The 27,881-nt window shown below is 36.5% G+C and overlaps 1 protein-coding gene across 1 annotated transcript; it reads left to right on the plus strand.

The window, feature by feature from the left end:
* Nucleotides 1–4: 4 nt before the first annotated feature.
* Nucleotides 5–27,846, plus strand: SYCP2 (synaptonemal complex protein 2). The gene is made up of 47 exons (XM_088064449.1): nucleotides 5–79; nucleotides 701–831; nucleotides 3,197–3,241; nucleotides 3,851–3,991; nucleotides 4,236–4,364; nucleotides 5,508–5,612; nucleotides 6,157–6,181; nucleotides 6,846–6,931; nucleotides 7,797–7,885; nucleotides 8,422–8,456; nucleotides 9,065–9,207; nucleotides 9,286–9,338; nucleotides 9,551–9,596; nucleotides 9,784–9,879; nucleotides 10,253–10,313; nucleotides 10,842–10,990; nucleotides 11,785–11,859; nucleotides 12,298–12,453; nucleotides 13,135–13,234; nucleotides 13,799–13,917; nucleotides 14,878–14,938; nucleotides 15,037–15,094; nucleotides 15,297–15,433; nucleotides 15,734–15,831; nucleotides 16,063–16,181; nucleotides 16,426–16,456; nucleotides 16,733–16,797; nucleotides 16,905–16,962; nucleotides 17,604–17,659; nucleotides 18,165–18,213; nucleotides 18,333–18,507; nucleotides 18,891–18,961; nucleotides 19,304–19,483; nucleotides 20,209–20,392; nucleotides 20,808–21,052; nucleotides 21,167–21,334; nucleotides 21,448–21,615; nucleotides 21,996–22,086; nucleotides 22,573–22,734; nucleotides 23,019–23,146; nucleotides 23,337–23,431; nucleotides 23,503–23,602; nucleotides 24,022–24,080; nucleotides 24,398–24,476; nucleotides 24,879–24,935; nucleotides 25,253–25,354; nucleotides 26,680–27,846. Exons 3-46 carry the CDS (start codon nucleotides 3,218–3,220, stop codon nucleotides 25,319–25,321), a joined length of 4,395 nt encoding a protein of 1,464 aa, XP_087920575.1. The 5' UTR covers nucleotides 5–79; nucleotides 701–831; nucleotides 3,197–3,217; the 3' UTR covers nucleotides 25,322–25,354; nucleotides 26,680–27,846.
* The last annotated feature ends 35 nt before the right edge of the window (nucleotides 27,847–27,881 follow it).

Here is a 27,881-nt window from a genome sequence, read left to right on the forward strand (position 1 = left end):
AATGGTAGTCGTGTTAAGAAAGCTCATGAAGAAACTTAATGTCAAGTTGTCACAGAGTAACATACTCGGGAAAAGTAAGGTGGGTTTGAGTTACTAAAGGATGTACAGGATATAAAGATACATGATGAGTGCATGTATCTGCAAAGATGCTGGAGCTGCCACTTCTTATATGGAATCTGTTGTCCTTTCACCTCAAAATTCTGTGCCTGCAGCACCTGCAGGATTGAGATCCAATTCTGGAAAAAGGCTTGCTGCCACTTGATTCTGGGAAGGGGAGGGGAGGGAAGGGGAGGGGAGGGAAGGGAAAAATCAGTTTTAATACTTGGGCATGTCTGTATTAAGTTGTTCAAAAATGTAAGGTTTTATTTAAGAAAATGATAATTTTTTTTCTGCAAACATCCAGCTATCAGGTTTATCTTACAGGTTGTTAGTGTTACTTTTAGTATAGCTGGTATTTTTACATTTAGTTTCAAATTCATAGTTTATTTATTTTACAAAGAAAAAATTAAATTGCAAGTTGTAATCACAGTAATATGCATCTGCAGTCAGTAACTACAGCAGTTAATGTAGTGTATCATCAGTTGTACTTTACAGCTGGTAAAGACTTGGAACTGCAAGTCTAAGTGATTATTCATTTGGCAACAGGAGTGTAACATTAGGGCTGACTTCTTTCACAACTTCTCTCTCCCTGTGATCTCAGATGTACAAGTATTTCAGCTGACACTTGATATTCAAACTGCTGGTATCAACACTTCTGACCCTTCACCACAACAGCAGCTGTCCCAGAGATTGAAAATACCTTGGCTGGCACAATGTCTTTAATTAACTATAGTAAGTATAAATACTTATTGTAGTGAATAAGAGTCTCTGTAAATAGTGCAACCCTACCCTAAAGAGATTTGGTTCCATTTTCTCTGGTGTTTTTATACGTGCCTGAAATGACTGTGGCCAAATAATTTCACTGTTGGTTCTGGTCTGTTTAATGCATAACTCAATGAAGCTTCTCTCTGACTTGCCTTCTGCTAAACCAAACAAAATAGACTAAGGTTACAGAATGAGAAATGAGCTGAAGTCATCTCGGTGTAGATTGCAGGAAGGAAAGTGTGTGACTCACTTCTGGACTGTCTCACTTCTCTTTTGCTGTAGAATGAGTAAGGCTGGACAGGCTCAGCCTCTGTGTTTGCTCATGTGACTGGTAAGGGAAAGCATCAACTTCAAATTGGCTTTGGTTATTTCTGCTTCGTATGGTGAAAGTACAATTCAGGATTCAGTTTTCGTAGAAAACTTCAGATGCTCCAAGTTCCTCATGCAGAATTTTGTCCTTAGGAGGTTTCTCAGTATAGCTGTTTTACAATCTGCTTCAGCACTGCTCACTCCCAGCTCCTCAGTGCAGATACTCCATTTCTCACACCACTTGTCATTTTCTTGCATTACAGTGACATCTCGTGGTATTTTAAATACTTTCTCTGCAGGTTTTTCGGGGTCTTTTTTTGGTTTTTTCTTCTTCTTTTTTCTTTTTTAGTATTTTTTACCTTTCTTATTTCAAGGAATCAAGAGGTTTTATTTTATTTACAGTTTTGCTGCAGGTTTACCTGCTGTGAAAGGTGACTTCTCTCCTAGATGCTCCACTATTGCTGCTTATTCTAGGTATGAATGGAGACACTTCTCGATACTCTTTTGGAGTATGATAAATTTTATCATCTGTATTTGTGAATGCGGCAATAGATACACCAGTACCACACCAGTACAGGTTAAGTCCCCCTTTGGTAATGTCGTATTCCATTTAAACACACTATCCAGTACTGCTGGATTCCATTTAAGCACATTATCCAGTACTGCTGGATTCCTTTTAAGCACATTATCCAGTCCACTGCTGGATTCCACTGGAGCACATTATTCAGTTCCCTCTGCAAAATAAAGACCACAGACATCAGCCGAAGCCCTTTGCCCACAGCAGGTCTAACCGAGCGTGTCTTTGCACTTACTCGGGCAGTGAAAACGTTTCGAAATTAAGCATAGGACTGGACTGCAGTGCTTTAGCAAGCCCTGCCCAGTAATTTCTATGTGTGCGCAGAAATTGGTTCTAAACAGCTGTAGAAAAGGCACTTGGCGGGGCGAAGGCAGCGCCCGCCGCTCTGAGGGCGCTCCCGCCGGCCGCGCTGAGGGCCCGCAGCGCCGCCCCCCGCCATTGGCCCGCGCGCGCGCTGCCGGGCGCTGATTGGCCGGCGGGGCTGGCGGGCGCTGAGGGGCGGCCGGGCCGCGCTGAGGGTGGCCGGGGAGCCGGGGGAGGCCGCGGTGCGGCCGGCCCGGCCTCGGGGGCTCCTGTGTTGGAAAGGGAGTTCTGGTTCCTCTTCAGGGCTGTCTGACCGGGCCGGAGACAGGAGAGCTGTGAGGTGCCAGCCGGCACGGGCCTCAGCGGAGGCAGTTGTGTTGGAAAAAGTAATTTAAAATAACCCTGTATTTGTTATTTCTCTGTTATTTAGTACAGGAATATCTAGGTTGTGTTCCCAGTTAATGTTTTACAGAAGTCATTCCCTATCTTTAATCACTATTTTTTTTGTCTGTATAATGTCTGGAATGGGGAGACCAAAGCCGCAGGTTGTTGTCTTCACATTGGTTGGTTGGTTGGTGTAAAATAATTGGTACAAAGCATGAACAGATTCGTTGCTTTTCTTAAATGTTCAACAAAGCAAATATTTTGCCTGCCCTTGAGTACTAAGACAATATTTTCAGCAACCTCTGTTACCCAGATCTTGCTTTTAGCTGCTGACAGTCACTTTGGAGCCCATCACTGTGTGTATAATCACAAAGTCTTTTCCCTGCATTGTTTACCATATTTGTGTTAAATTATTTAATCTACCATTTTATGGTGAGGCCTTTATGGCCTTTATTTGCTGTTGACTCACCCATCCTGAATAACTTGGTATTGACCTTCTGTTCTTTTTCCTTGCTGGGAAATCCTGAGGGTCCTCTCAGGTCCTTCTGTGCCTCCAGTCATGAAACTGATAATTTCTTCCTCTGCTTTAAGCAATTGTTTATCCATGCAAGACAGTTTTCTTATATCCTCAGGTGCTTAAATAGCATTTATATAGCGTTTATACACTGACAAACTGTGGAGTTTGTAATGTAGTTTGACTGGTTCCCAGTGACTTCGCAAAACCTCTTTAATGTGTGGTGATTGTTTCCCCTTGTGCAGCTGAGTTGGTGAATTGCAAAAATGCCACTGAGGAATGAGATGCAGGTATGTGCTGATGGAGCAAGGTATCAATACTGATTATTTTAATTACTAGCATTTAATTGTAAGGAAAGTCTTCAGTGGCAGTGTGGTAGGAAGAAATTTTCTTTTGACATGGCTTAGTGCAAAGTAGCTGGGTGGAAAGCAAGAGGAACTGGAGATTCATACTGATGAAAATAAATCATATGTGTTTGGCAGAGGTTAATCAGCTGAGGTGATACTTAAGATCAAAATCTTGAAATGCAGTTGTAATTGATTTAGAAGGAATAAAGGGGCAAAATGGATAAGGTTGCTGAGAAGTGTAAAATACTAAATGTACCAAGTAAGGGCCATTGGTACAACAAACACTTCTGTGGGAATTTAGTTGTAATATGAGGAAACAAAAGCCAATCAAGGCGAATAACTAAAATCTCAGTGCATAAGTATTTACAGAATTAATGTATTAGATAGGGATGCTCTGTAGTTCAGGTTTTATACTGAATTATTTGTGATTTCAGAATATTTGCTTCAAATGCAGCAGGTGATTGTATAAAACTTGCATCATATCTATGTTAATTAGATGGGTTGTATCAGTGTGAAGCATACAGTAATACAGCTTTGGTATATTGCTTACAGTTCGAAAAGCTAGTTGATGAAGCTACAGTAAAAAAGGATTTCCGATCCTTAGAACAATTTCTGGCCACAGAAGAATGTGAAAATGTCTCTCATAAATGCAGCAAACAGTTTGTCAACAAACTGGACAAGCTTCTGTGTTGGGTAATGTAATCATTGCATCAAAATCATCTGCACCATCTTTGGAAGAGGGTAAAAAAGATTTTTTCATTTGGCTTGGTTGACACCAGCAGTTGATTTAAGAATCCAAAATAAATTTTATGAATGAAATCTCTCCTTCAAGCTGCAGTTAAGGTGGATTTCAAGAACAAAAAAGGCATCTGGTTAATTAAATATGGGCTCTTGTGGAACTTCACACTAAAGCTTATTGTTGTAATTTTGATTTCAGGCACTTGACAAACAAGAAGTCAAAATAATTTCTACTTTACTAAATGCTGTTCAGAAATGTGGGGAAAAAATCGTCATAGCAGGAGAAGATGGGCTCCCAGCAATGATAAAACACGGTCTTGTTGGAAGGATAAGTAAAACCATAAAGCATCTGTGAACTTCTAAATAAACATATAAACATGAAAAAAGTGCTGAGCAGCTCAGTGTTTGATTTGGTCCTTGACTGGGTCAGAATTAAGAATTTCCAATAACTCTGCAACAAAGATTGTTCATATTTAAATGTTCTCTGTGAAGTGACCCCTTATAAAGGGGTCTGCTGCTTTATCCCAGTGAGAGTTTTGCAAATCATGAGATATATAATTAATTTAGATATGCTTACAGCAGTTGAAGCATGATAAACAAGATGATATATTTTCATGTGCTTTGTTACATTGCTTTTGATTCGAGAATTAGAATTTCTTGGTGCCATTTTTTTTTTGTTAAGTCCCACAGCAATGATTTTGTACCTACTCTTTCAACATATTTTAGTGGTATTCTGATTATTTGGTGTTACTTTAATCTGCATGTTAGATACATTAGTCATTCGTAACTCAGCAAAAACTGAACAACAGACACCGCTTCCTTTCTGCTTTCACCAGAGATTTCACTGGAGAAAATTAATGGCAATGTCAGATGAGAGCTATTGCCTTGTCAGATAGATCAACTGCCTTCTCAGCTGCTTTAATAATAAACAAACAATAAGTAAACGATAATAATAAAGCTGCAAATAAAAAATAACTGTTGAACTATGCTAAAACTAATGTAATTTATTGAAGTTGAGGTTGTCTTAGGTAAATGCCATTTAAAGTCATGTAGAACTCATTGTCTTTTCTTGTTTTGAAGTTACTGAAGCCCATTGCTTTCTTCAGTGGTATGAAATACATTACAAAAAAATAAACAAAATTGAATAATAAAATCAGGGTAATAACTTTATGCTTGTATTCACACCACCAAATAACACTCTTTCACTCAGCTATTACCCGTTTTCAGCTGTTTTGTCTGTGGTGGCAGGTGTCAAAGTACATCTCCAGCTTTTGTGTTAAAAAGTCCTTAAAATCAACTAATTTTGTTTATCTGGAGTGAAGAATTTCAGTCTGGGGCTAACATCTGCTCAGCAGAGTGGGGATGCTGTTGTTTTAATCATTGTAGAGTTTGTGTAGTTTTACATAAGTATAATACAAACCATTGCCCTTTTCAGGCTATTAAAATAGATTCACCTTTGTTTTCTCTTTACATGGTCAATTGGTTTGAAAAGTTAAAAGGAATTTTAGTCCTCAGAGGAAATGAAGATAATGAAATGCTTACAAATCTGGCTGAAGATTTCTTCATCATGTTGCTGGTAAAAATACATTGATAATAACATTTGTCAAAGTAATTGTTACTAGTTTAATGATAAAAGGACTTTAAATATGTTTCTATTTAATATCTCCCTAAAGTTAGCATTACAATGACTTCTGAAATAGATTATGAATCATTTGGTTTAAACAGTTTGCTGTATTCATACTAATTTCTGTTCATGGCTGGCATGAAATAAAGTTAAAAAGCCAGTAACAGTAAATACTCAGTGAACAAAAAAATTTTCATCTTGATCAAATTTTGGTTACACCCATTATTCGTATGCTAATCCAGTTTATAAGATCTGTGAGTTTTCATCTCTTCATAAAAAATTTTGTCATTGGTGAAATAATTTCAGTAAATTTAACTGAAATATAATTATGGGAAAACACACTTGTTAATAGAGATCATCTTCGATTCTTTGTTAAGGACAAAATAATTTCAAAATCTTAAATGCTTTTTTGATTACTTCCTTCAGGTACATGTTGCCTGATTTTTTTATGCTGTAATATTTTCTTTATCAAAATTATTTGGATTTTTTATTGCAGGTTGTGTGTGATAGCAGACCTGAAGGTGAGCTTAAAAAGCAGAAATGAGAGTTTAAAATGTCTCTTTCAGCACGCACAAAGGACCACCTTTCTCATTCATGTGACCTCAGCTTTAGTTTGAGGTTTTGCTGTGGACAGATTTCCTTGTAACTTGCTGTTGTCAGTAATAAAAAAAGCACAATAAGTCTCAGAGATGGCAAATTAAGTGAGTTATTCCTAAAAAAAGTTGCTTCTGTGGTTCTGTCACAGCTCAGCACAGCCTTTAAGATCCTTCCTTATTGACCTTGTCCTTGTGAATGTCACCCTGCCATTACCCATGTGGTGCTGGGGAGAAAGTCTCTGCAGACTGTTTGGTGTCATGATCAGAGTGAAAGATTCATTTCCTGTGCCTTGGGGAGATAAATTTCAGCACCTGAGTTGTATCTCAGAGAGCTGAGTTATAGGATTGACCAATTATATTTAAAAATTAATAATCTCCTACCCAGGGGAATTACACAGTGATGCACAGGAATAGAAACATGGTTACTATAAATTGAAGTAACTATTCTGTTTTACATAGCACTAATCCTGTATAAAAGGACAGACACTGTATTTTCTAAATGAAAATTAATCCTTTCCCAAATGTTTATAAGGGGGCACTCTAATATACTCTTGACAGCTCTTTGATTTCTTTCTTTCCTTTTTGTTAGGTAAAATGCAAATACTAGAGAACTTTGTTCTGAGAACATGTTCCCTCATCACTGATACAAGAATTAATATTTATGTTCAGCAGGAGGTAAACATCCTTCTTTCTAAGCAGCAGTTTCCTGGTTAGTGTGTTAAGAGACTTTGTGGAGACAGTTATTTAACTGTGCAGATGCCACAGAAAAGAGAATATTGTAGTGCTCTAGGATCAGAAGGACTGTATAATGTTTCTCTGGGAAGATTTGTTGTTTTTTATATGTTGGGGCTGTTTCAGATTTCTGACCAGTGGTGGGGGGCCTTTTTTATTTGTTTGTTGGGTTTCTTTCAGAGTAAATTACAAAATAGTGATATTAAAGTTATTGGTGAGGAAGCTGTATAAAAGCATAGGAAAAAATCGTGCTCTACAAATTCTAGAAATAGGATTAAGATTGTTGGTTGCAAATTCTTTAGTCACTTGCAGGAAATTTGCATTCCCTCCAATACACTCCAAATTTCTCCTGTTTATTTTAGGAACCTCAGGTTGTCAGGGGATTTTCCCTCCCTAAAGAAAGGGAAAGTTACCAGAAAAAAAGTCTTCTGTAAAGGCTACATCCCCAAAGGAAAGGTTTTTAAATGCTAATTTAAGGTATACTTTAGCTCAGCAATCAACTGCAGACAGAACTCTGGCTTTGGAAGACTTTCTGTATTTGAACCTGCAAATAAGAAACAACTGTTGAAGAGCTACTGTTCCCAGTGAAACTAATGTAATTTATTGAGACTGTGGTTGTTTTAATAAGATAAATACCATTTAAAGTCATGTATAGAACTCATTGTCTTTTCTTGTTTTGCAGTTACTTAAGCCTGTTGCTTTCTTCAGTGGTATGAAGTACATTGCAAGGGCCCAAAATAAGAATAACTCAGAGTTTAACAAACTTATTTTATATTTAATCTTGCTCCCTTTTTTTCACTCTTCTTAGGTAATAAAAAAACTAAATGCATTGCTTGACAAGATGCCTCGAGATGCCAGGAAAAAGATGCTTTCTACAAAGGAGATGTTACTTGTCATGTAAATGATTTTCAGTATAATTTTTATATCATTCCATCATTTGCAGAGTTGTAAGGCTTAGTAAAAACTAAGCTGTTGTGCAGATTGGTCCCTGTGTAACTCAACTTCTGCACTTGCTGTTGAATTCTCAGTTGTAGTGGCTGTGGACAGGTATTCTCATGGGTTATTCTCCATTAGAAGCCTTAGTTTTCCTCTTTCCCAGGAAAGGATCAGGCTTCTCCCCACCCCAGTTGTCGTAAAATTAAATTAAACTCCTATTTGTAAAGATGTGCTTAAAGCACAGTGAATCAGTCACTGGAAGGTTGGGCTGTTCACACTGGAAATTGTTTTACAACGCTTCAGAAAAGCAAATAGAATCGAAGTGGTATCTGTCAGGTGATTAAGGTCCCCAAGAAGTGCTCCCAGAGGTGTTTACTCCTTGGAAGTCTTACAGTTCCATGGAATCAGTGTCTCATACACTGAAAGTTTATAATAAACCTTTCCTCTGGGCCTTGTGTTGCTGTCACATTTTGATGAAATGTTCCTTTCTTTGGCAGGGGTGAAATGGGGAGGACGATTTTGGATGCTGGAGGTGAGCATGGGACTTAATTTAGTACTGAACTTCTTAAAAATTAGTTGCAGACCCATTTTGGAACCAGAGAAGGCATTTGGAGGCTACAGAATGTTGTGGTTAGAGTGATCTGAAAAATACAAATACTGCATGAAAACAGTCTGCAGCCTGGAATGTTTGTGTGTTCAGTGTATGGAAAACTCATTGACATTTTTGGTTTTCTCTAGAATAAAAGTTTTCAAATGGGAAAGATGATAAAGAAGTTAATCTTTGAGGCTGTGAGCTGTAACTATTGAGTAGTAGTCCTGTAACTTCCCTCAGGGATCACTTTGGTATCCAGCAATTTCCCAGCTCAGAGAGATGAAAATTGAAAGCTTCTCTCTCTTGTTTAAACACCTGGTGTGGCTCTGACTGTTCTGGAAAGTTGGGTTGGTTTCATTTTGAAAAATAACTTGTTTAGTCATCATAATTCCCATACTTCTTTTTCTAATTCTCCTTTATGGGTTACATATTTGGGTCTAATGGGATCTAGATTATATTCAGCACTGCTTATCCCAGTTTCCTGATAATATTTTCCATCTCAGTAGTTATTTAAATCTGTTCTTGCTGTGAATTATGTTGTGCTGCAGACTATGACATGCAAGCGGCCATCACAGAAGCTCTGTGCAGAATGGTGTCAGAGAAGCAAAGGGGACTTCTGGCCTCCCAGTGGTTTCCCATGGAGTTTGTGTCCACTGCATTTAAAGGAATTAAAGATTCGGAGTTTGAGACAGTAAGTCACATGAAAAATATTTCCGGGGAGGGAAACTTCCATTTTACAATTCTTGAAGAAATTTCTATGTTTTAATAGGATTGCAGAAAATTTCTTAACCAGGTGAATGGCATGCTTGGAGACAAAAGGAGGTAAAATGATTTTTTTTTTATGCTAATATATTTTCTTTTCTGGATTTTATGTTGTAATTAAATTTCATGTTACTTCCTTGGGGTAAAAATCACTGCTGGGATCTCTAAGTCTCTAAAGTTTGTGAAAACACAATCCATTTGCTATGTTCAGATCTGCAAAATTTATTTTACAGCATTGTAGAATACTTGAAAAAAATATCCTTTTCTTACAGGGTTTTTACATTCCCATGTTTATCAGCAGTTCTTGATAAGTATGAGGTAAGGTTTTCTGCTTTCTAGTTAAGAAAAAAATAGAGATAAATTAAGAAAGTTACTTTTTTTCAGAAGTATACAAATAGGCATGGACTGAAAGTTTTTCAAGGGTTCAGACCAACATGAAGCTTCTTAGCTGATAGTAATCAGTGTTTTCTACTTTTACTGTTTTATATTACTCTTTTTGTTTTAGCTGCAGATACCATTGGATGAAAACCTGGAAGAGTTTTGGATTGATTTCAACATTGGCAGCAAAAGTATTTCCTTCTATGTGGCAGCAGATGATGCAGTAAGCCGAGTTTTGTCTCCCACTGGGTTGTCCTGAGACAGCAAATACACATTCCTTGGAGTGTGTCAGATTTTTTTTCCCCATGTTCAACATGTTGAACTTATTTGTGCATTCTAGTGTTGATGGAGCTAAAAGAAATCCAGATTTGTTGATATTTAGATCAAATAATTTCATGGTAATGACTTCCTAATGCTGTTTGGGATTAGTTTAACATGTGCATAGTGAGCAGTGGTGAAGCACAAGTTCCTGTCACTCTGTGTAACAGAGGTTTAAAAGTTGGAGATTTGTCCTCACTGAATTACTTTGATCACTGGATTTCTTTTAATTATAATATAGTACTTTTCTATCTTTCAAAATGTATTTTTCATTTAAGGATCTTCAGTGGGAAACAGTTATTATACGAGATGATGATGTCAGCATGTACAGCCTGGAAGGTATTTGAACTCCAAATTTTTGTTGTATTCTAACTTGGATTTTCAATCTAATTTCAAATTGATTAATCTTAAAGTACTGACTTAATTCTAGCAAAGCAGAATTCTCAATTATCTCAATTATCAAGGATCTGTTTTTATCAGGAACAAAATTGCACTGCAGTCACTGTACTTTGGACATGCTGGTGTGATTTTAGGAAAATAATTTAATAATCATGTCTTAAGAGTTATTCCATTACAAAGTAAGGCATAAGACAATGACAAGTAACAATATTGCTTTTGAACTTGTTAGAACAGTAGCCTGTAATTTGTCTGCAGCTATAGTAAGTAACCTTCAAAGGAAATTCTGTGGAATAATATACAGAATAAGTATTTCTAAAAGATTACATTTTGAATTGTTTTACTAATAAAATTATTGTAGATTAGAGGGAATTAGTACCTGAACCAAAGAAGTGTCAAGTGTTGACAAAGATTATATGAGATGCTGTTAAATTGAAATCAAGCTGCTTTTCAAATTTTGTCTTTGTCCAGAAAAAGATTCAAAGAAATTATTAACAATTGATCTAAAAAGGCCAATGATTGTGGGCACTATTGAAGGAGGGAAAGTTCTTTTATATTTTGATTCTATCTTGGAAATCAAAGATGTGACCATAAAGATTTATGGATTTCATAAATGTAAGGTAAGATTTAAACACTTTTTGGAATAGCTTTTAATTGATTCAAACTCAATGTCTCATTGCCACACAGTTCCAGCTGTGCTTATTGGTATCTCTCCATACCAAGAGTTTCTCATTAACATCACTGTTACAGAACTGCATCATATGTTAAGCTTTGGGGAAGATGCTTAGTAAGTACAAGAGGAAATGACCTCAAGTTGCACCAGGGGAGATTTAGGTTGGGTTTTATGAAAATCTTTCTACTGGAAGGGTTGTCAAGCCCTGCCACGGGCTGCCAGAGCAGTGGTGCCATCACTGGGGTTAAGACCCCACATGAGGATGTGCCACTTGGGGATGCGGGTTTAGTGGTGGGCTCAGCAGTGCTGAACTCAGTCACCTGAAATGGTTCTTTTATTCCAAGATTGAAAGTGAATTGCAACAAAAATTACCAGGCTGGAAAGAGAATGTCATATTTTAATGTCAAATTTTGCATTTAATTTTCCAGAAACATGACCTGGTTCTTGCAAATACTTTAAGAAATGATTCATGAGCTGTCTTGTTATGCAGTGCAATTAACACTCATGAATTTATTCATTTAGTGAAACATTTTTAGCAAGCTACACCTTACTCCTTGCTGCTTGTAACAAACTGCTTTGTCCTGAAGTCTGAGTGACTCATGAGGCATGAAACTGCTGTGAATTTGTAGAATCTGTTTTTCTCTGTAATCTGATTTCAGACACTTATGATCTCTGACTTAAATATTTTGTTTCTTGTTTAAAAAAAGAGCAAAGTGTCTATTTTGACATATCCCTTTGCAGGATTTCAGCAAGAAGCAGTCTGCATCAGTAGCCAAAACAACTGTCCACGTTGTCTTTGATGAAAGTGGATCACAGGTATTCTATCTTAGTGTGCTGAGGTGGTTTCTTGGGTTTGTATAATTAGTCTGATTATTCAAAATTTATAATCATCTCAGCAAAAACAAAGACTTTAACATATCAATAAATATAGATAAGTCTAAAGCCAGGCAAGCAGTGTCTAGTATGTGTGTATTGGTTTTTGGGGGAGATATTAATATCCAAATTGTAGAATAAAACAGACAAATATGCACAGGACGGGTCATTTTATATATGAAAAAACATTTTTGTAACAAAAATAGCAATTAAGTGGGAAGTTTTTCAAACTAAAAGTCTGTAACCCCTGATTTATCATAATCTCCAGCGGGTGATGTGTTACTTAGGGTAAAGAAGTTGCTCTGTGTGTTTTTATAAAAATAAAACATTGTAAAATCCAAATATTGTATAAAAATTAAAAGAAATTAAAATATTCTATAGGTTCTGCTACCAGAAAGTCTGTTGTCACCAGGTTTGAAAGGAAAATCTGGAGAGGAGGAGAAACTCAGTAAATACAAAACTCAGCAACCTCCTGGTAGTTTGAGGACTCAGAGTAAAAACAACAGCCAAGAAAAACTCAGAGGTGATTCCTCCAAGGTAGGTAGGATTGTCAAAAGAAAAAGGAGTAGAGAGAAAATACATGTCAGTTTAAATATTTGTAATATTTAATAGCCTAAACCACTTCTTATTTGACAGTTGGAACTGTAATAAGGGTTTGATTGTTTTTCTTGTGACTTGACACTAAGCTATAAAAATCCTTTTGCTAAAAAATTTGTTAGTATCTTGAAACTACAGTAATGCAACAGAAACAAAAAGGAATTGTTAAAGATCTTTGGACCATGATGCTCTGGGAATTCCCTTTAATGAGAAGATTTTGAGGATGTGCTCATATGTCCCAGTATGGAGAAGTCAAGTATGGCCTTAGAGACTGCTGGGGAGAAGCTAAAAACTGAAACTGTTACCGTGTCTTCATTCTGCAGCAGTGGGTGTCTTGCAGTAGTTCATAAACCTGCTTAGTTTGTAGCTTTGTCCAATTGCTGTCCAATGACAGGACTTCATTGAATTAATTTAGAAAACAAAAACCATGAATCTCAGTTTAAAAATATTTTGTCGAAATATAACTGCATAAAAATCATGTTACCTTGATGTCTGCAGCAGCAGCAGTTGACACTCCAGTAATGGGAAGTGTCAAGAGACTCTTGGCAATAAATTTTCTGAATTCTTCTGCTGTCATCCTTAAATCAGTGTATTATGGTCAAGTTCTTTCTGTTCCTCAAGGTAACTCCATCCCGTAAAAGGAAAGTGTCTGAAGCAAGTGTGCTTATTCCTAGAACTACAAGTGTGTCCACAAGGAGTCCACTGTCTTTTGTCAGCACATGTAAGTTTGCAAGTGCTTTCAGGGTAAAAAATACACTATAAATGGTCTTTGAAATCAGGCATGAACTGTGATCCTTGGCACAGCTGGAAATGAAAAGGAGAAATGATAAAATCTCCTGAGCAGATGCTTTGAACTTGAAATGTTTAGGGGCCACTTGCTCCTGGTCCATAGACACAATGAGGGACAGGGGCTGCCCTGCATTCCCAACAGCTGAGGGTCACCTGGCACTTCTGCAGCTGTCAGGCAGCTGCTGGTGCTGGAGCCAGCTGACATCTCAGTTAAAATATATTACGGTGAAGTCCTTAAATAGAAACCAACTATTTTCTGCCAGAGCCAGCCTGTCACAAGCTTTGCTTTTGCCTCCAGACATCCACAGTCTGTGGGCTCTTAATCTCCATGTAACAGAGTTGGAATCAATGGAATTATTAAAGGTCCATAAGGTGCTGATATCAAAAGTAAACAGATTTTGTTGGAGTTTATGGAATAGCTGTGATAGTGGGCAAAACTCTTCCTATTGTAATGGGAGAATTGGTGGCATTCTAATGCATCTCTGTTTTGTTTCAGCCACTCCTTTTAAAGGGAGATATAAATTGCCTTTGGAAATGACCAGGTCAACTAAGATGTCTGACAATGATGCAATAAATGAGAGCAGAACAAAGAATTTCCATCAGGAACCTCCTGGAGTATGCATGTCCTCTGCAGCCAAGTCTTTTTCTTAGAATAACATTAATTTATATTTTAATTTGTTCCTAATTCATATTTTAAAAAGCTAGAGTTTCACAGTTAGCAAGTCACTTTTAGAAAATAGTATGTTTTACTTTATTGCATTATGTTTTCTTACCCTCTGGATTGCAGGTTTAGCATGTTTGAAGTTAGACTGAACTCTAACAAAATTAGGCCCAATTTGCATTCACTCATCAGTCTGACCCCAGTATTAACTTCCTATTTCTGGAACCTCAGTTCTTCCTTTGTGTATAATTGGAGAAAGGTGCATGCAATCATTTCTAATTGATTATGCAATAGTGAAATAGTCATAAAACATAGAATACATTCAGCTGTGCTTGTGAAATGATCCTGTCTTCAGCTTGCAGCATTTAAAGCATTGGTTTTTGTAGAGCATATTTGATCAGGCATTCACTACTATAAAACAAAACTACATTGGTGTCACTGACCTGCATTTTAGGTATATTTTTGAGTATTTTTTCTTCCTGTTGAAGAATAACCATAAAATAATGTTTTTATCTTGTTTCTGGTTGTGAATGTCTGCCTTGCTCAGATTCAAGTCAAGCCCCAGACTATGGGACTCTGAAGCATTTTTTGATACAGCCATGCTTTGGAAAAGGCTTTCATATACAGAATGTTTTGTTTAGAGCATTTATTTGGCTTTTATGGGCTGTAACTGGCAGTGTTACTTACTGTGCTTTTTAGAGTGGGCAGAGATGCACAGTAGACAATGAATTTTGTGAAACAGACCAGATCAAGAAATCAGGTACCAGGCAAAAATACATGGGAAGGTACTGGAACAGCACTTCCATGAAATGAGAAAAAGGAAGAATGTTTCATTAGAGAAAGCACAAGTTTATGAGGTTGTACTGCTTATGGTCTTGCATTAATATTTCTTTTTGGGTGTCATTCCTCTGCAGCAAATGCATTCTGAAGAAGTCTCAAAAATTGTACAAGAGGCCACAGAAAAGCAAACTTTGGGCAAGTAATTGTACAAGCATTGGTAGTCCTTACTTTTAAAATGGTTTAAATTTTTTCTTTTGCCATAATAATTGACAGCAAAATTATTTCTCATTTAGATGAAGTATTAGATATTGTTCCTGATTCTCAGCCAGTTGGGAGAAGTAACAAACCTTTGTAAGTACTGGAAAAGTATTCCAAATCATTGTTGTCACTCACTTTGAAGGGAGACTTTTCAGGAATTGCCAGAATTGATATTTTTTTGCAAAGTAAAATGCTTTGATGTCCCTAAGATATAATAATTTTCCTATTTTTATGATGCAGTTTTATTATAATTAAGACTCAAGTTCTGACAGTAGGATGGTGTTGTTTTTGTTAGGCTGCCTGGTCTTTTGGAGACTTCTTTTGATAAAACTGAAACATGGAAAAAAAGAACATTCCCTCTTCCTGAGCAGGATATAACAACTGAGGACAAGCAAAAGCCAAATCCATCACTGGCACATGTATCCCATCCAGGTGATGGTCACACTTGGTAAACTGTTAATCTCAAAAATAGATTCAGAGAAATTAACTTGCAGTGGTGCTTGTTTTTCCCTTTATTAATATTAGTAGTGAAAGAGCTGTGAAACAAAAAGCATTTATGCAGCTTTTTGAAGTACTTCTCCAGATAAACAAATGAAAAAAACAGAACCAAGAAGATTAAAGTGATACCATTCTCAGTGGAGAGTCAGTGTTGATCATTTGGAACAGAAATCGTTAAATACAGAAGGGAAAAATATTGAAATTACTGAACATGGTTTAAAACATTTCTTTCAGCCGGAGTGTCTGACACATCTTTGCATTCTGATCTTGCACAAGAGGACCCTGATGTTCTCCTCAGAAAAGAGACTGCAAATCCAAAACAGTCAAAGACAGTGAGAGTTTCTTACCTTTGTTTCTTCCACTTGCAATTAAGAGAATTGTCCAGTTTTCGATGTTTCAAAGTTGGTGGGTTTACTGTCATGCCAGGGAAAATGGTTTGCAAATGAATGTAATTTAATCCATTAGGAGACATTTAATGAAGTCTAGGGTGTTTTTAGGAACCTGAACTTCTGTTTGCAGCTTTGTTCTTCTGTTGGGTTTTGAGTTTTAAACTGTTTTTATAGAAACCAAAGTCTAAAGAAATGGCAGATACAGCCAAATCACTGATCAGTAAAATCAGTGACAGATACAGAGACAAGAGCAGTGAGAAGAGCAAAGCAAGAGATTCCCTGTGCTTTAACAGGTATGATGTGAACTATTTCCTTTTGTGCTGAGTCTTTGTGTGCCTCTGGCTGTCTCTGTGATGTACCCATGAATGCTGATAAATGAAAGGGGCTGGGCTGTTTTAATCCATCTTTTAATTGATGTTGTATTTAAATGCATAAATAAAATTACTGGGTTTGTTAAGGTGGGTTTTTTTTATATAGGCAGTTTTTCTAATGCATATACTCTAATTAGTATTTAACAAAATATATCTTTATTTTTAGGACACATTTAAATAAATCCTGGATCTCCAAGGTAACACATTAGTGCTTTTGTTGGAATTGTTTTTAATATGTACAAACATGGTGAAAGTCAATTGGTGTAAAGGGAAATTTCTTTCTTGTACTTATATTAAGTATCTCTAGACATTAATGTTAATTATTCATTGACTGCAGACATGTTTTGCTATATTGAACTGTTGTTAATCAACCTGATTATCTTCATGATGAAGAAGTTGCTTTTTGAGATGACAGTATCTATGAATGTACAGTTCAAATTTGACAGAGGAGCTAACTTTTCATTTATGGATAGGAAGAAGTTCAGGACAGGACCACAAAAACTGCTTCTTTCCTCAATATAACTACTAGTCATGTTCTGTAAGTAGTTAAAACATTTTCACACACAATTTCTGATTACCCACACCTGACTCTGTGAAATGTTCATTAGGTCAGTCACAAAATTGATCTCTGTGTCTGTTTGACAGGGATGATGCCTACAACTTTAACATCAGCGGGTTTGATGGGCCTACAATCAAGCTTGGCGTAAGAAATAACTGAAATTTCTATTTTATGAATAGACTAGAAAGGAAATAAGTCAAATGTTGTCTACTGAAAGTATAATTAAGATCTGAAAATTCAAATTTTATCAGTGAACTAAGGTGGGGAGAAAGTTTGCCTTGTAAATACCTCCGGCATTCTCAAATATTGAACAATATACTTCATCTTAAGATTCTGGCCACTTCAGGCTATGATGATGTTTTTCCTCAGTTAAGAATTAAACACTGTGTTAGGAGTATTATTTTAAATTATCCTGAAAATGTTATTAGCAGCCTTCTAATCCTCATTTTAAAGACATCTTTATCCAGTTGTTTGAGCAAAAAAAAAATCTAATGATGATAAAAGATAGTTTTGCTTCTTATGGCTCAGAGGAGTAAATTGGGGAAGGTTGTGAAGCAGGTGGGTGGGAACTCTTGTATTGCTTTGAGATCCTGAAAGCTTCAGTTTTAACTGTCAGCTTTATTAAATAAATTCTAAGATAGAAATTAATGACCCTTAATTGCTGAGTGTAATAACTAAGAAAAAAAAACTCCTTAGCAATTACTGGCTGGTGGCCTGTTTCATTTTGTACAGATTCTGTAACCAATGAAAACCTTCATTTGTTTCTTCTCTATTTGCATTTTTAGATCCAAGAATTGCATGTGACTGAACTGAGTGTTCATTCAGAGATAAACAAAAAAGGGTAGGATGTCCTGTTTTGATTGCTCATTGTCCTAGTACAGCCTGCACTCTCCAGCAGGCAGTCACAATATTCCAGGGAATGTTGCATGACAAGAATATCTTGGCAGTGTTGGTTTTTTGAAGCAATAAACATTGCTGTGTTCTCCCAGGCTGTTCCATGGTGGTCCTTTGGGAAGGTGATAAAAAGGAAAGGATGTGTTCCATGAAGGAAATAGTTCTCCTCATGGAATACTACAGGGAGAGAAACTCCTGAGTTGAGTGGGATGGTTTTTGGTTAATGATCCTCCTGGAAAGGGCTGTGTTGTTACTGTGTACTCCTACTGATAACTGGGACACAAACAAAGCCTTTAGGGTTTAAGATAAACAGGTAATTCCAAAATAATGTGGAAAAAAAGTAAGTACCTTTGTTTGAATCCTTAATCCAGATATCAGGGAATAGTAGAAAGTTTTAGAACAGCTATTTTAAAATATATTATTTAAAGGTGGATTTTATTTCTCTAATTAAGGAACACAACCATCAGTAAATCCAGCACAGAAGGGAAGGGAGGAAAAAAGGTAAGGCTCAGATTTTTATGGATGAGCATAGCTTGTCCTCCTACCTTTAAATACCAATTATGTAAGTAGACTATGTATAAAAATTAATCAATAACTTATGAGCTTTTTTTGATTTATAGACTAGAAACAATAGAGACAAGAAGCATCTCTTTAGTGATTCAGACACAGAAAACAAAGGGGATGACAACAAGACAGAGATTAGCTGGCTGGAGGAATCCAAGAGGAAACCTAAAGCCCGGATAATCGACTACAGTAGAAGTAAAAAATCAGGGAAACAAATGAGCACAAACAAAAGTAAGAATTTTGTTTTCATGTTTCTGAAGAGTGATGCAGTAAGTTTGTCCCTAGATATGAAGTGCACAGCATGGCATGTGCTGTGTTACAAATACCATATATTTTTGTTGTCTTGTTTCCAAACATAAAGAATTTTCAAATTAGTTCTAATAATTTATAAAGATAAATTTACACAATTTCTGTGTTTTAATGTGGAAAACTATGGGAAGATGGGATAGGTACAAGTTGTTGTCAATTAAAAAAATGTCTTCAAAATAATGGGCAGAAAGCAGTTACTGAATCAATCCATTTGTGGGCATGACAGTCATTCTGTTGTTTTACAGCTAAAATTAATGTCAAACATTTGAATATTTTCCTGATTTTTCAACCTTCTTGTATTGTAGCAGCAGATAAATCCTCTAAACCTGCTTACCACATGGATAAAGCTAAAGACAAAAATACAAATAAGAAAAAGGTAAATGTAACTAGAATTTTAATACAGATTAAAAATCTCTTAGTTCCCCCCAGAAACTGCTTTAAAGTAATTTTTCGTAAATATATGACATTTCTCCCGGATAATTTTTTAAATACAGTTGATTCTTTTAAAATACTGTATTCTTTCCATATAATATTTAGCTGGTTTGTCAGTTATGAGTTAGAATGATTTTTTACATTGGTGGCTGATGGTTGGATTCTCTGAGCTTTGCTGAAGCTAAACCTTTTTAGTTTCAAGTAATTAAACCAAGTTATCTGCCATTTTATCTTATGTATGTATTAATGATTCTTGTTAACTGAAGATGGTTTTCTTCTTCCAAAGATAAACAAATATAAACCACAGAATTCAAAAACAGATGAAATGATAGTAAAATCCACCAGAATAAAACTCCCTCGAAGAGCAGCAGCAACAAAAAATTACAAAGAGCCTTCTAGTTCTGAGTCTGAGATTGAAGAAAACATTCCAACATGCACCTTTAAGGAGGAGAAATCCAAAATACAGGTGTGCAATTCCACTTGGTTATTAAAAATCCATTCCTGCTATGTTTTTCAAAGTTAACTCTTCTCTGCTTTGTACTTGGTACTCATGAATTTTAAGTGCCCAAGATAAGCAAATTAAAGTTAATTTTATTATATTTAATATTGCCCCTTTTTTTAATGTTGAGTATTGAGCTGCTAAGAAAATCAGTCCTAAATAATCTTCTTAGTCATAATAGATTCTGGTTTCTATTTATGAGATTTATTCAGTTGCAATGAACTACTGTGTGCTGTATTTTGAAAATGTGACAATACTTTGAAAATGTCCTTCAATGGGAGGGTTTAATGAACCAAATCTCATTGAGCTGATGTGGTGCTGGTAATGCTGTGTCAATACATTTGCCTGAATATCCAAATGGATTTTTAGTAAAGGAACATTGGTTGCTAAAATATTTTCATTGTTTTACCATAACACATCAATATATATGGAAAAGTTTACAAACTTCATTCATTAAATCCTGAAACATCAGTAATTGCCTCCAGTAGTTAAGTAATTCATAAGAATAGAAATTTATGTGTTAAAGAAATTCAGTGTTTATTGATGTTGGAAAACCTGATCTGCTTATGGATTTAAGTACTTCTGATGATGGTCCTTCTGCTTAATCAGTGATATGTAGATAATAAATCTCTATCAGCTTTTGTGGACACTGTGGTAACAAAGATGTTTATATAACTTTTGTATTTTAATAGAAACATATTAATGGGGCAGACAAGGATTACAAGTTGCCAAAGGTTCTGCAGATTGTACCTGTGGAGCCAAAGAGAGTGGATAGCTATGTGCAGAAAGCACTGGTCAAATCCAGGAATTCTGCAGAGCAGAAAGAAGTGGAAATGCCTTCAGCTGAGAGCCCTGCCTCCATTGAGACAATAAGATGTAGGTATTTCCATTTTTAATTTTAGCAGTACTGAGTCAAGAGGTGGAGGTTAACTGAGGGTTATCACAGCAGTACAATTTTTTCATGCTTGTAAAATGACATATCCCATAATTCCAGTTGTTCTACATAATTTAAGGAATTGTATTAGTATGTCACTAACACTTCTGTAGGCTGGTGCAAGTAAATTTGACATCAGGGTAATAGAGAAAGTATTGTATGTCAGTGTTAGAATAAATCTGGTCCTGCTGAAACAGAGGCAGAGGGAGAGGGGGCAAGTGTGGCAAGGCCTGTGCCAGATTCCACACAGCTGAAACTTAGATGTTCCCAGGGCTGGGGAAGGGAGCAGTGTGGGGCTTTGGCTGCCCTTCTGTAACTCCCACTGCTGGAGCTGACAGTGCAGGAACTGTTTCCCAGGTGCTGAGAGAGTGTCAGGAGATGTCAGTCCAGAGCACAGCTCCAGTGAGAGGTTGAGTCTGCAGGACTCAATACCAGAAGACAGGGAAATGCTAAACTCTGAAAAAGGAAGCTCTCCCAATAATTTCTGTCCACAAAACAAGAGTATGGAAAGTCTGGATGTAATTCAGTCCCCTGAGAGAGGAGTTACAAAGTTGACATTTGGAAGGAAAAGCTTCTCACCAGTTTTAACTGAAGAATCTTTGGTAAGAGCATTAACCTTTCTCTAGTGTTGTTTTAACTGAAATTGTTCCATTTGGCTGCCAACTGTTTTTTGCTTCTCCTCTCAATAATGTTTGGGGTTTTTTGTTCATGTGCAGCTCAGCTTAACCACGTTTAAAACTGTCAGTGGCAAAAATTCCAAGGGAACCGCTGAAGAAGCCTGTAAGAATGAAGATTCAAGTTTCCAATGTTGCTTTTCAGACACATTTTCTGTTAAAGGAAAGCTTCAGGATATCACTAAACCTGTCCCCAAAAATAAGGAAGAGGTATGTTCCTAAATTCTTTGCTCTTCAGAAGAGACCTGCAGCCCTTTGCTTTAACAATTTACAGGTTTAAGGGACATACCCTTTCAATAATGATGTTTTTCCCTAATGTGTAGCTCAGCTTAACAATGTATAAAGCTGACAGTGGAAAACATGCAAAGGGAGCTGTGCTGGAAACAGAGAATAACAATGAGGATTCAAGTCTCCAATCTTGCTCTTCGGACACACTTTGTGCTAAAGGCAAACTCCAGGATCCCACCAAACCTCTCACCAAAAGTAAAGAGGTGAGTTAGTACATTCCTTCCTCTCCAGAAGAGAGCTGCAGCTTAGGATCTCTGTTATCTCATTTCCCGGTGCTGAGGTTTAAGGGAAGTGCATTTCAGTATTTAACACAAATTTTGGGACCTGCTAATAGTTCATTTTTAAATATTGGAGATAAATTAGATAATTGTTGATCATATGGATACAATTAAAGAATTATATCCCAGCAAGATCACCTATAATTCATACTTTAAAAAATATAACAGGGAGTAAATATTCTCTTAGTGACTTCCAATAAAAATAAATTATTTTTCACAACATAAAAAACATCAATTTCTGATGGAGACTTCTAAAAGCAATTTAATTTTGAAGCTAATGAATAAATCAATGACTTTTCTTTTAGGATTGTGTAGCACCATCCCCATTGTGTGCTTCCAGCAGGAGTAGAGTACAGCCTTGGACTAAAGAACCTTATTCCCTCATGAATGAGTCAGGTACAGACATCTAATTTAAAGCAAAATACTTCCTATGTGTCTCCATAAGGATTAAGAAAAATGTTTTATTTGGCATAATAATATGGCCAAAGTTTTTAATCTTATTATATTTTATATATTTTCAGTATTATTCCATTTTTTACTCTTTTTCTCTGCTGTTTTAATTATCCCAAAAAACCTGAAAATCAGGCTCCAAAATACAACTTTTGTAAAGTTAGTTGTGCTCCAAATAAAAAGTTAGCATTCCTACCAATGCTGGGATAATGGTTTTATCAGAAAAAATCCCAGGCTTGCTCATCAGAGTTCAGTTAAACGTACCCTCTGTAAATGTAATGGTTATTAATTTCTATATCATTCTCATGTTCTAAATCCAAGGTACATGCTCCTAGAGTTTGCATCCAGGGTGTCAATAAAATCTTCTTCATCCTTCCATCTCATTGTTCTAAATAATGCTAAAATTCAGCACTGTTTCCATGTTTATTGAAGGACCAAGCGTACAGACATTCTTCAAACGAACTTATCACAGTTCCACAGAAAGCAGCTCTGATGAGGCAGAAACAAGCAAAGAGGAGAAAAAGAAAGGAAGGAGAAGAAAAAGTTTACAGCCCAAAAAATTATTTAAAACAGATGATGATGCTGCTTACAGAGGTTGGTCATGGACTGACAGTGCAAAGTTTTAAAAGAATGTGACCAATTCAAGTTTTAACAAGGAAACAGAATATCCATAAAAAGGCATTTTACATGTTAAAGCAAAAAATAAAAAATGCTAAATATTTAAAGACTGGATCCATATAAGAAGTCAGAAAATTGATATGCAAATAGAAACTGGTTTCAGCCACCTAATTGGTGACATTTATATAGAACAAAAGCTCTCCTATCAGACTGGGGACTTTATAATACTGAATTTGACATTATGTTTTTGTTCTCTTCAGTGTCTGAAAGTATCTCCACTCAATCTGTAAATGACCTGTCTGGTTTGGATGGGGAATTCTGGGGGCCTGATTGCTCAACCATCAGCATTTGTCAACAGCTCCAGAAAGAATTTACCAAGAAAATTGAGGCAAGACCCTTCACGTCCATCACTTGGGGGATACAAGAGTGCATGGGTGACAGCTTGGCTTACACCACACTATTACATTTTTAAAAGGGGGTTTGTTGTGATATTAAGCAGTTACAGTACTGAACATATTACAGGGTTTTTTTCCCTAAAATGCAAATAATCTGAATTTCATGTTAAAACATCCTCTTAGAACCGCTCCCGGAAAATGGATAATTTTAATAAGCAAACACTGAAAGCTGCCCATGAGCATTTGGCAACAGTGAGTTACCAACTCCATGAATGCAGGTCAGTTTCTCTTAAAACATCCTTACAATGCCATGAATACCTTCTGTAAGTAACCCGATTTGTTTTGGTAGGATCAGGCAGTTGGACAAATTTCATTTTACTCTCACTGAGGAACTTGAGAAGTTTGAAAAGGACTCTCAGTCCCTGAAGATCATGGAAAAAGAATTCTCGGTTTGTATTGTAGTTGTCTGATCATGGGTAAAAAAGAGTTCTTGTAGAATCTGTAGATCATTCACATCATCTTTAACTTAATACTATTAATTTGGATTTTCAAAGCCCTTACTTTTTTGCTTCTAGTTGGGTCCAATTTCAAATAATACTTTTGGGGTGTCAGGATATGCTTAGAATCCCAAGGTCACTCTGTGTTTTCCTACATGTATCCACTATGTGAATTCCTGTATGTTTTTCCTCCTACAATAAGCTTCTCCATTAAATAAACTTTAATGGGCTGGGTTCTTCCAGCTCATGTGGGGGCTGTGTAACTCCTGCCTCTTCTGTGTTGAGTTTTTGTTCATAATAGAAATTACTGACTTTTAGTTTGGAAAAATCAGCTCCTATTCATTAGCATCTCGTAATATTTTTCTTTGCAGACCTTTTGGAAAAAGCATTCCCACACTTTTAGTACGTACATGAAGAATGAGCAGCAGAGGTCAGTAGGGTTCTCTAATCCTGGGATGAGATTTGTGTTCTGTTCACTTGAGGGAGATCAGCACAACTCCTTTCTGCAACTTCTTCCATAAAAGAGAGTTGATTGATGAGAAAATTAAATTTAAATGTTCATGTAATTATTCTCCAGCTAAATTTCTCCACATACCTGAGAGACTGTTCCAGCAGTAACAATGATGGGGATATTTACCTGTGCTTTAAATGCAAATAGACTCCCAGCAATGTGCTTAATGTGTATTTGTGCACTGTATGGGAAGCTCTTATGTAGCAAAGCTGTTTGAACTGTCTTAATTTCTTTAGAATTCAGATTCTGAAAACTTCCTTTGAAAAGAATATCTACCATTCTGTTGACTATGAAGAAGATGTTTTTACTTCAGAGGTATGGAACTTCTGTTTTGCTCATTTTAATAATTCCTCAGTTGTACCCACAGATACCAGTATTGACCTTTTTCCTGAAGATTTTGTCCTCAGCATTATATTAATGATACATAATATTTTTTTTATCTTTTGCCATAAAATGTCCCTTAATTTCACATTATTATGCCTAGACTTCACCCATTGCAAGGTGTGTGCAGTTATCAGGATTTATTCTCAGTTCTGTGACTTTGTTTATTGGTGTTACTCATCCAAGAAAAAAAATTTTAAACATCTTTTTCCATAGGCAGTTGGCTGCATGTGCATCTGAATCTCTTGATTATGACATAGTTAGGGATATCATTGTTTGCTTGAAAATAAGGAGGCATTTGTGAGCAGAGGAGATGAATTCAGTGTCTTTTTGTAGATGCATCTGTTGAAAGAAGACATAAAAGGACTCCAAGAGAAATTTCTGAAAGAAACGGTAAATAAATTTATCTTGTCCTCATTTTTATTTATTTCTTGTGGTTTGAACACTAAACTACTAAAATTTGATTTCTAGTCCTCTATCAAAAATTAGTCAGAATGCAAATGTCACTGACTTATATTTAAAACCTTACCTGGGTGATGGGAGCCACAGGGAGACATGAATGGTCTCATTTAGTTCTGAGTCTTAATGTTGAAAAGTGTCATCTTTGATATGTTAAGCAGCATGTGCACCAGGATCACAATACATTAAATAAAATCTGCCTTTTTCCAAAAGCATGTGATAAAAGTGATAAATGGAAATTTTTTGTACAGCAAGAAGAGGAGCTGTGTAACGTTCGCAGGGGATTGCAGACCTTGTTTCAATCAAAGGCAGAATTCTGAAATGATTTTTCAGATTCCTTCCTGAAATTCAAGGTGAATATAAACACTTCTGTAATGGAAAATTTGGTAACTTTTTAATTTCTTTTTTCTTTTTTTTTGGTCACACTCAAGGAAGTTACTGTAATGAAAGCATATTTTCCTTAATAATATTAAAAGTAGTGCATAAGACTTACCTACTCACCTGTGAGATTTGGAATTATTTTACTGAGTGCTAAAATGTAATATGCTATTTTATTTTTAGCACATGCTACTTTTAAATAAGTCTTTAATAATTGTTATAGGTTACTTAACTAACTTTCAGAGAAATCACTTGGAATTTCACTTTGAATCTACATTTTGGGTCTGATGCAAAATATAAGAGGAATTATTTAGGGACCAAACCACCTGGTTTGATCTCAGTCCTGTTTGTTTGTTGTTAGACCTCAGTAGGATTTTCTGAGAGAACACTCTCAACCCTTGGGTTGAAGCTGTGTTGCAAATAGTTCTATTAAACAAGTCAAAAAAGAAAACCAGATGCTGTCTGTTGGGGTTTTTACTCAATGACATTGTTATTTTGCTTTAAATCAGCAAGAAGTCCGATAAAGCTGCTGTGCAATTATTTTTGGGTAAGAATTTTAAAGCCACAAGGCTGTGTTTTCTCTGGAAATAATTACACTGAAATTTCCAGTAAAAAATTTGGTCCACTCATCCTATTTACATCAGTGTACAAATGTTTTCTGAGCTTCTGGTTTTTGTGTGGTTTGGGGTTTTTTTGAGCCTGTGCTTGCTGTGATCTCCACTAGATGGACTCCATGAGATGTTAAACTTTTCACTTGTCTGATTGAATTTTATCTGAATGAAACAGGGCTTTTCCCTAAACTGTACAACGTTTAAAAATTCTTTAAAAAAGGCCCAAATTCTTTCTTACAATGAGGTCATGTGGGAAAAATAATACTACTGCCTTGTTTTTAGCTAGTGACAGGCACTGCAGGCCTGTTTCCCAGTGGGAGGATGATGCCCGAGAACAGCCTCCCTGAGCCAAATGTGCCCTCTGAGGTGTGATCCCAAATTCCAGCAGGAACCAAGTAGAGTCCATGGCCCAGGGAGTCCAGACACCCTCACAGACCCCCCCAGCAGCAGGCAGGCAGTGCTCAGTGCCAGGGGCCAGCAGCTCTAGAATTGTCACAGGCTGTGCCTCCTCCAGGAGCAGAGCAGAGGCTGGGCTGGCTAAGAAGGAACCACTCAGAGCTACCCCAGGTGCAACAGTGACACAGCTCAGGGGCACTCTTTGACATTTAAAAGCTGCTCTAAGTTACCCTTACAATATTTTTCATTATGTTTTTCAACATAATTTTAATGTGTTTTATATTTATTGCCAGTGGAAGTGTGTATCCCTGCTGAACAGGACGTACTGTACGTGGATTATAGTCAAGTTTAGTTTGTAGTTAACCGTGGCTCATCTGCTCTGCTCAAGCTGAAAATGCTGCTTCTGCTGAAGGAACTTTGCTCTCCTTTCTGTCGAGACTTTTTGTATATTGCACCTGGACTATCATTATATTGTTGTTAAGAATTAATCCTATATTATTAATAATAAAGTGATAGATATATGTATGTTAAAAGGCTAGTTATGCTGTTACATATTTCTGTAAAAAGCCAACAAGTTAAAATATTACAATAAAGAGGGAAAAGCACATCTTTGGATCAAGTGATGGGGTCATTCAAGTCTTCAGCTGATAGTCAAGACAAGCATGAAAATGTTGACACAGCCTCTCCCAGGAGTCCTTATTTCCTTCTCCCATTGCACTGCTACAGACTTTGTGTTGCACTGTGTGTCCTTACCTTCCATTCCTGCCTGACAGTTCCTCCAGGAGCAGCTCCAGTTCCTGTGCTTCCATCCCCAGCTGGGACAGAATTGACACTGTGTGGGGGCTCTTCCCACCTCCCAGCAATTCAGTCCATACAAGCACTTTGACAGACTGCATTTTATTATTTTCACACTTCATGGAGATCATCTCAATGAAGCAATAGGACCAAGAGTGCCTTTTTCAGGTTTTTAACACTGAATGACTCCCTAGAATGGCCACACTTCAGTCTTGCAGAGAAATGTTTGTCTTGTGAGTAGATTCACCATTTTGTTCTGTCTCATCAGGTGTGGTTTCCAGCTATCAATGTGTTACTTTTCTCACAAGTATTTTTTTAGTAGTATCAAGTAAATCCTCAGGTGCTTCTCCATGTCAGGCATTATTAAAATGTCTGGCTTTACATTTTTCTCAACCTGTTCTCTTTGCTGTGTTATTAGCATTTAGTAACTTTTTTCTTCTTACTGTCAAAAAAGCATTAAAAAGCATTTGTTTGCTTAACATCAAAGTACATTGTTACATTTCTGCCTCTGGTTGTCCAATTTGGTAATTTTGAATAACAGTGAACCAAATTGCCATTTTTAGGGGGACAGAGCCTCAACTGGTGCAGAGTGAGAACCAGCTTATGCTGTTCCACAAGATGGAAAACCTTAGTTGAGATCATCCTTTTGCAGACTCTGTGTTGATGAAATCAAATGGTTTGGTGTATAATAATTATAATC

This window comes from Pseudopodoces humilis, chromosome 19, assembly GCF_049639895.1.
Source record: "Pseudopodoces humilis isolate 2021_Gansu_Grassland_sample_001 chromosome 19, ASM4963989v1, whole genome shotgun sequence".
NCBI classification, from domain to species: Eukaryota; Metazoa; Chordata; class Aves; order Passeriformes; family Paridae; genus Pseudopodoces; species Pseudopodoces humilis.

Coding starts and splice junctions, on each gene's coding strand:
- SYCP2 (XM_088064449.1), top strand. CDS start 3,218: ATGCCACTGAGGAATGAGATGCAG. Junction 6,182..6,845: donor GTGTGATAGCAGACCTGAAG/GTGAGCTTAAAA, acceptor CCTTTTTGTTAG/GTAAAATGCAAATACTAGAG. Junction 20,393..20,807: donor CTCCATTGAGACAATAAGAT/GTAGGTATTTCC, acceptor ACTGTTTCCCAG/GTGCTGAGAGAGTGTCAGGA.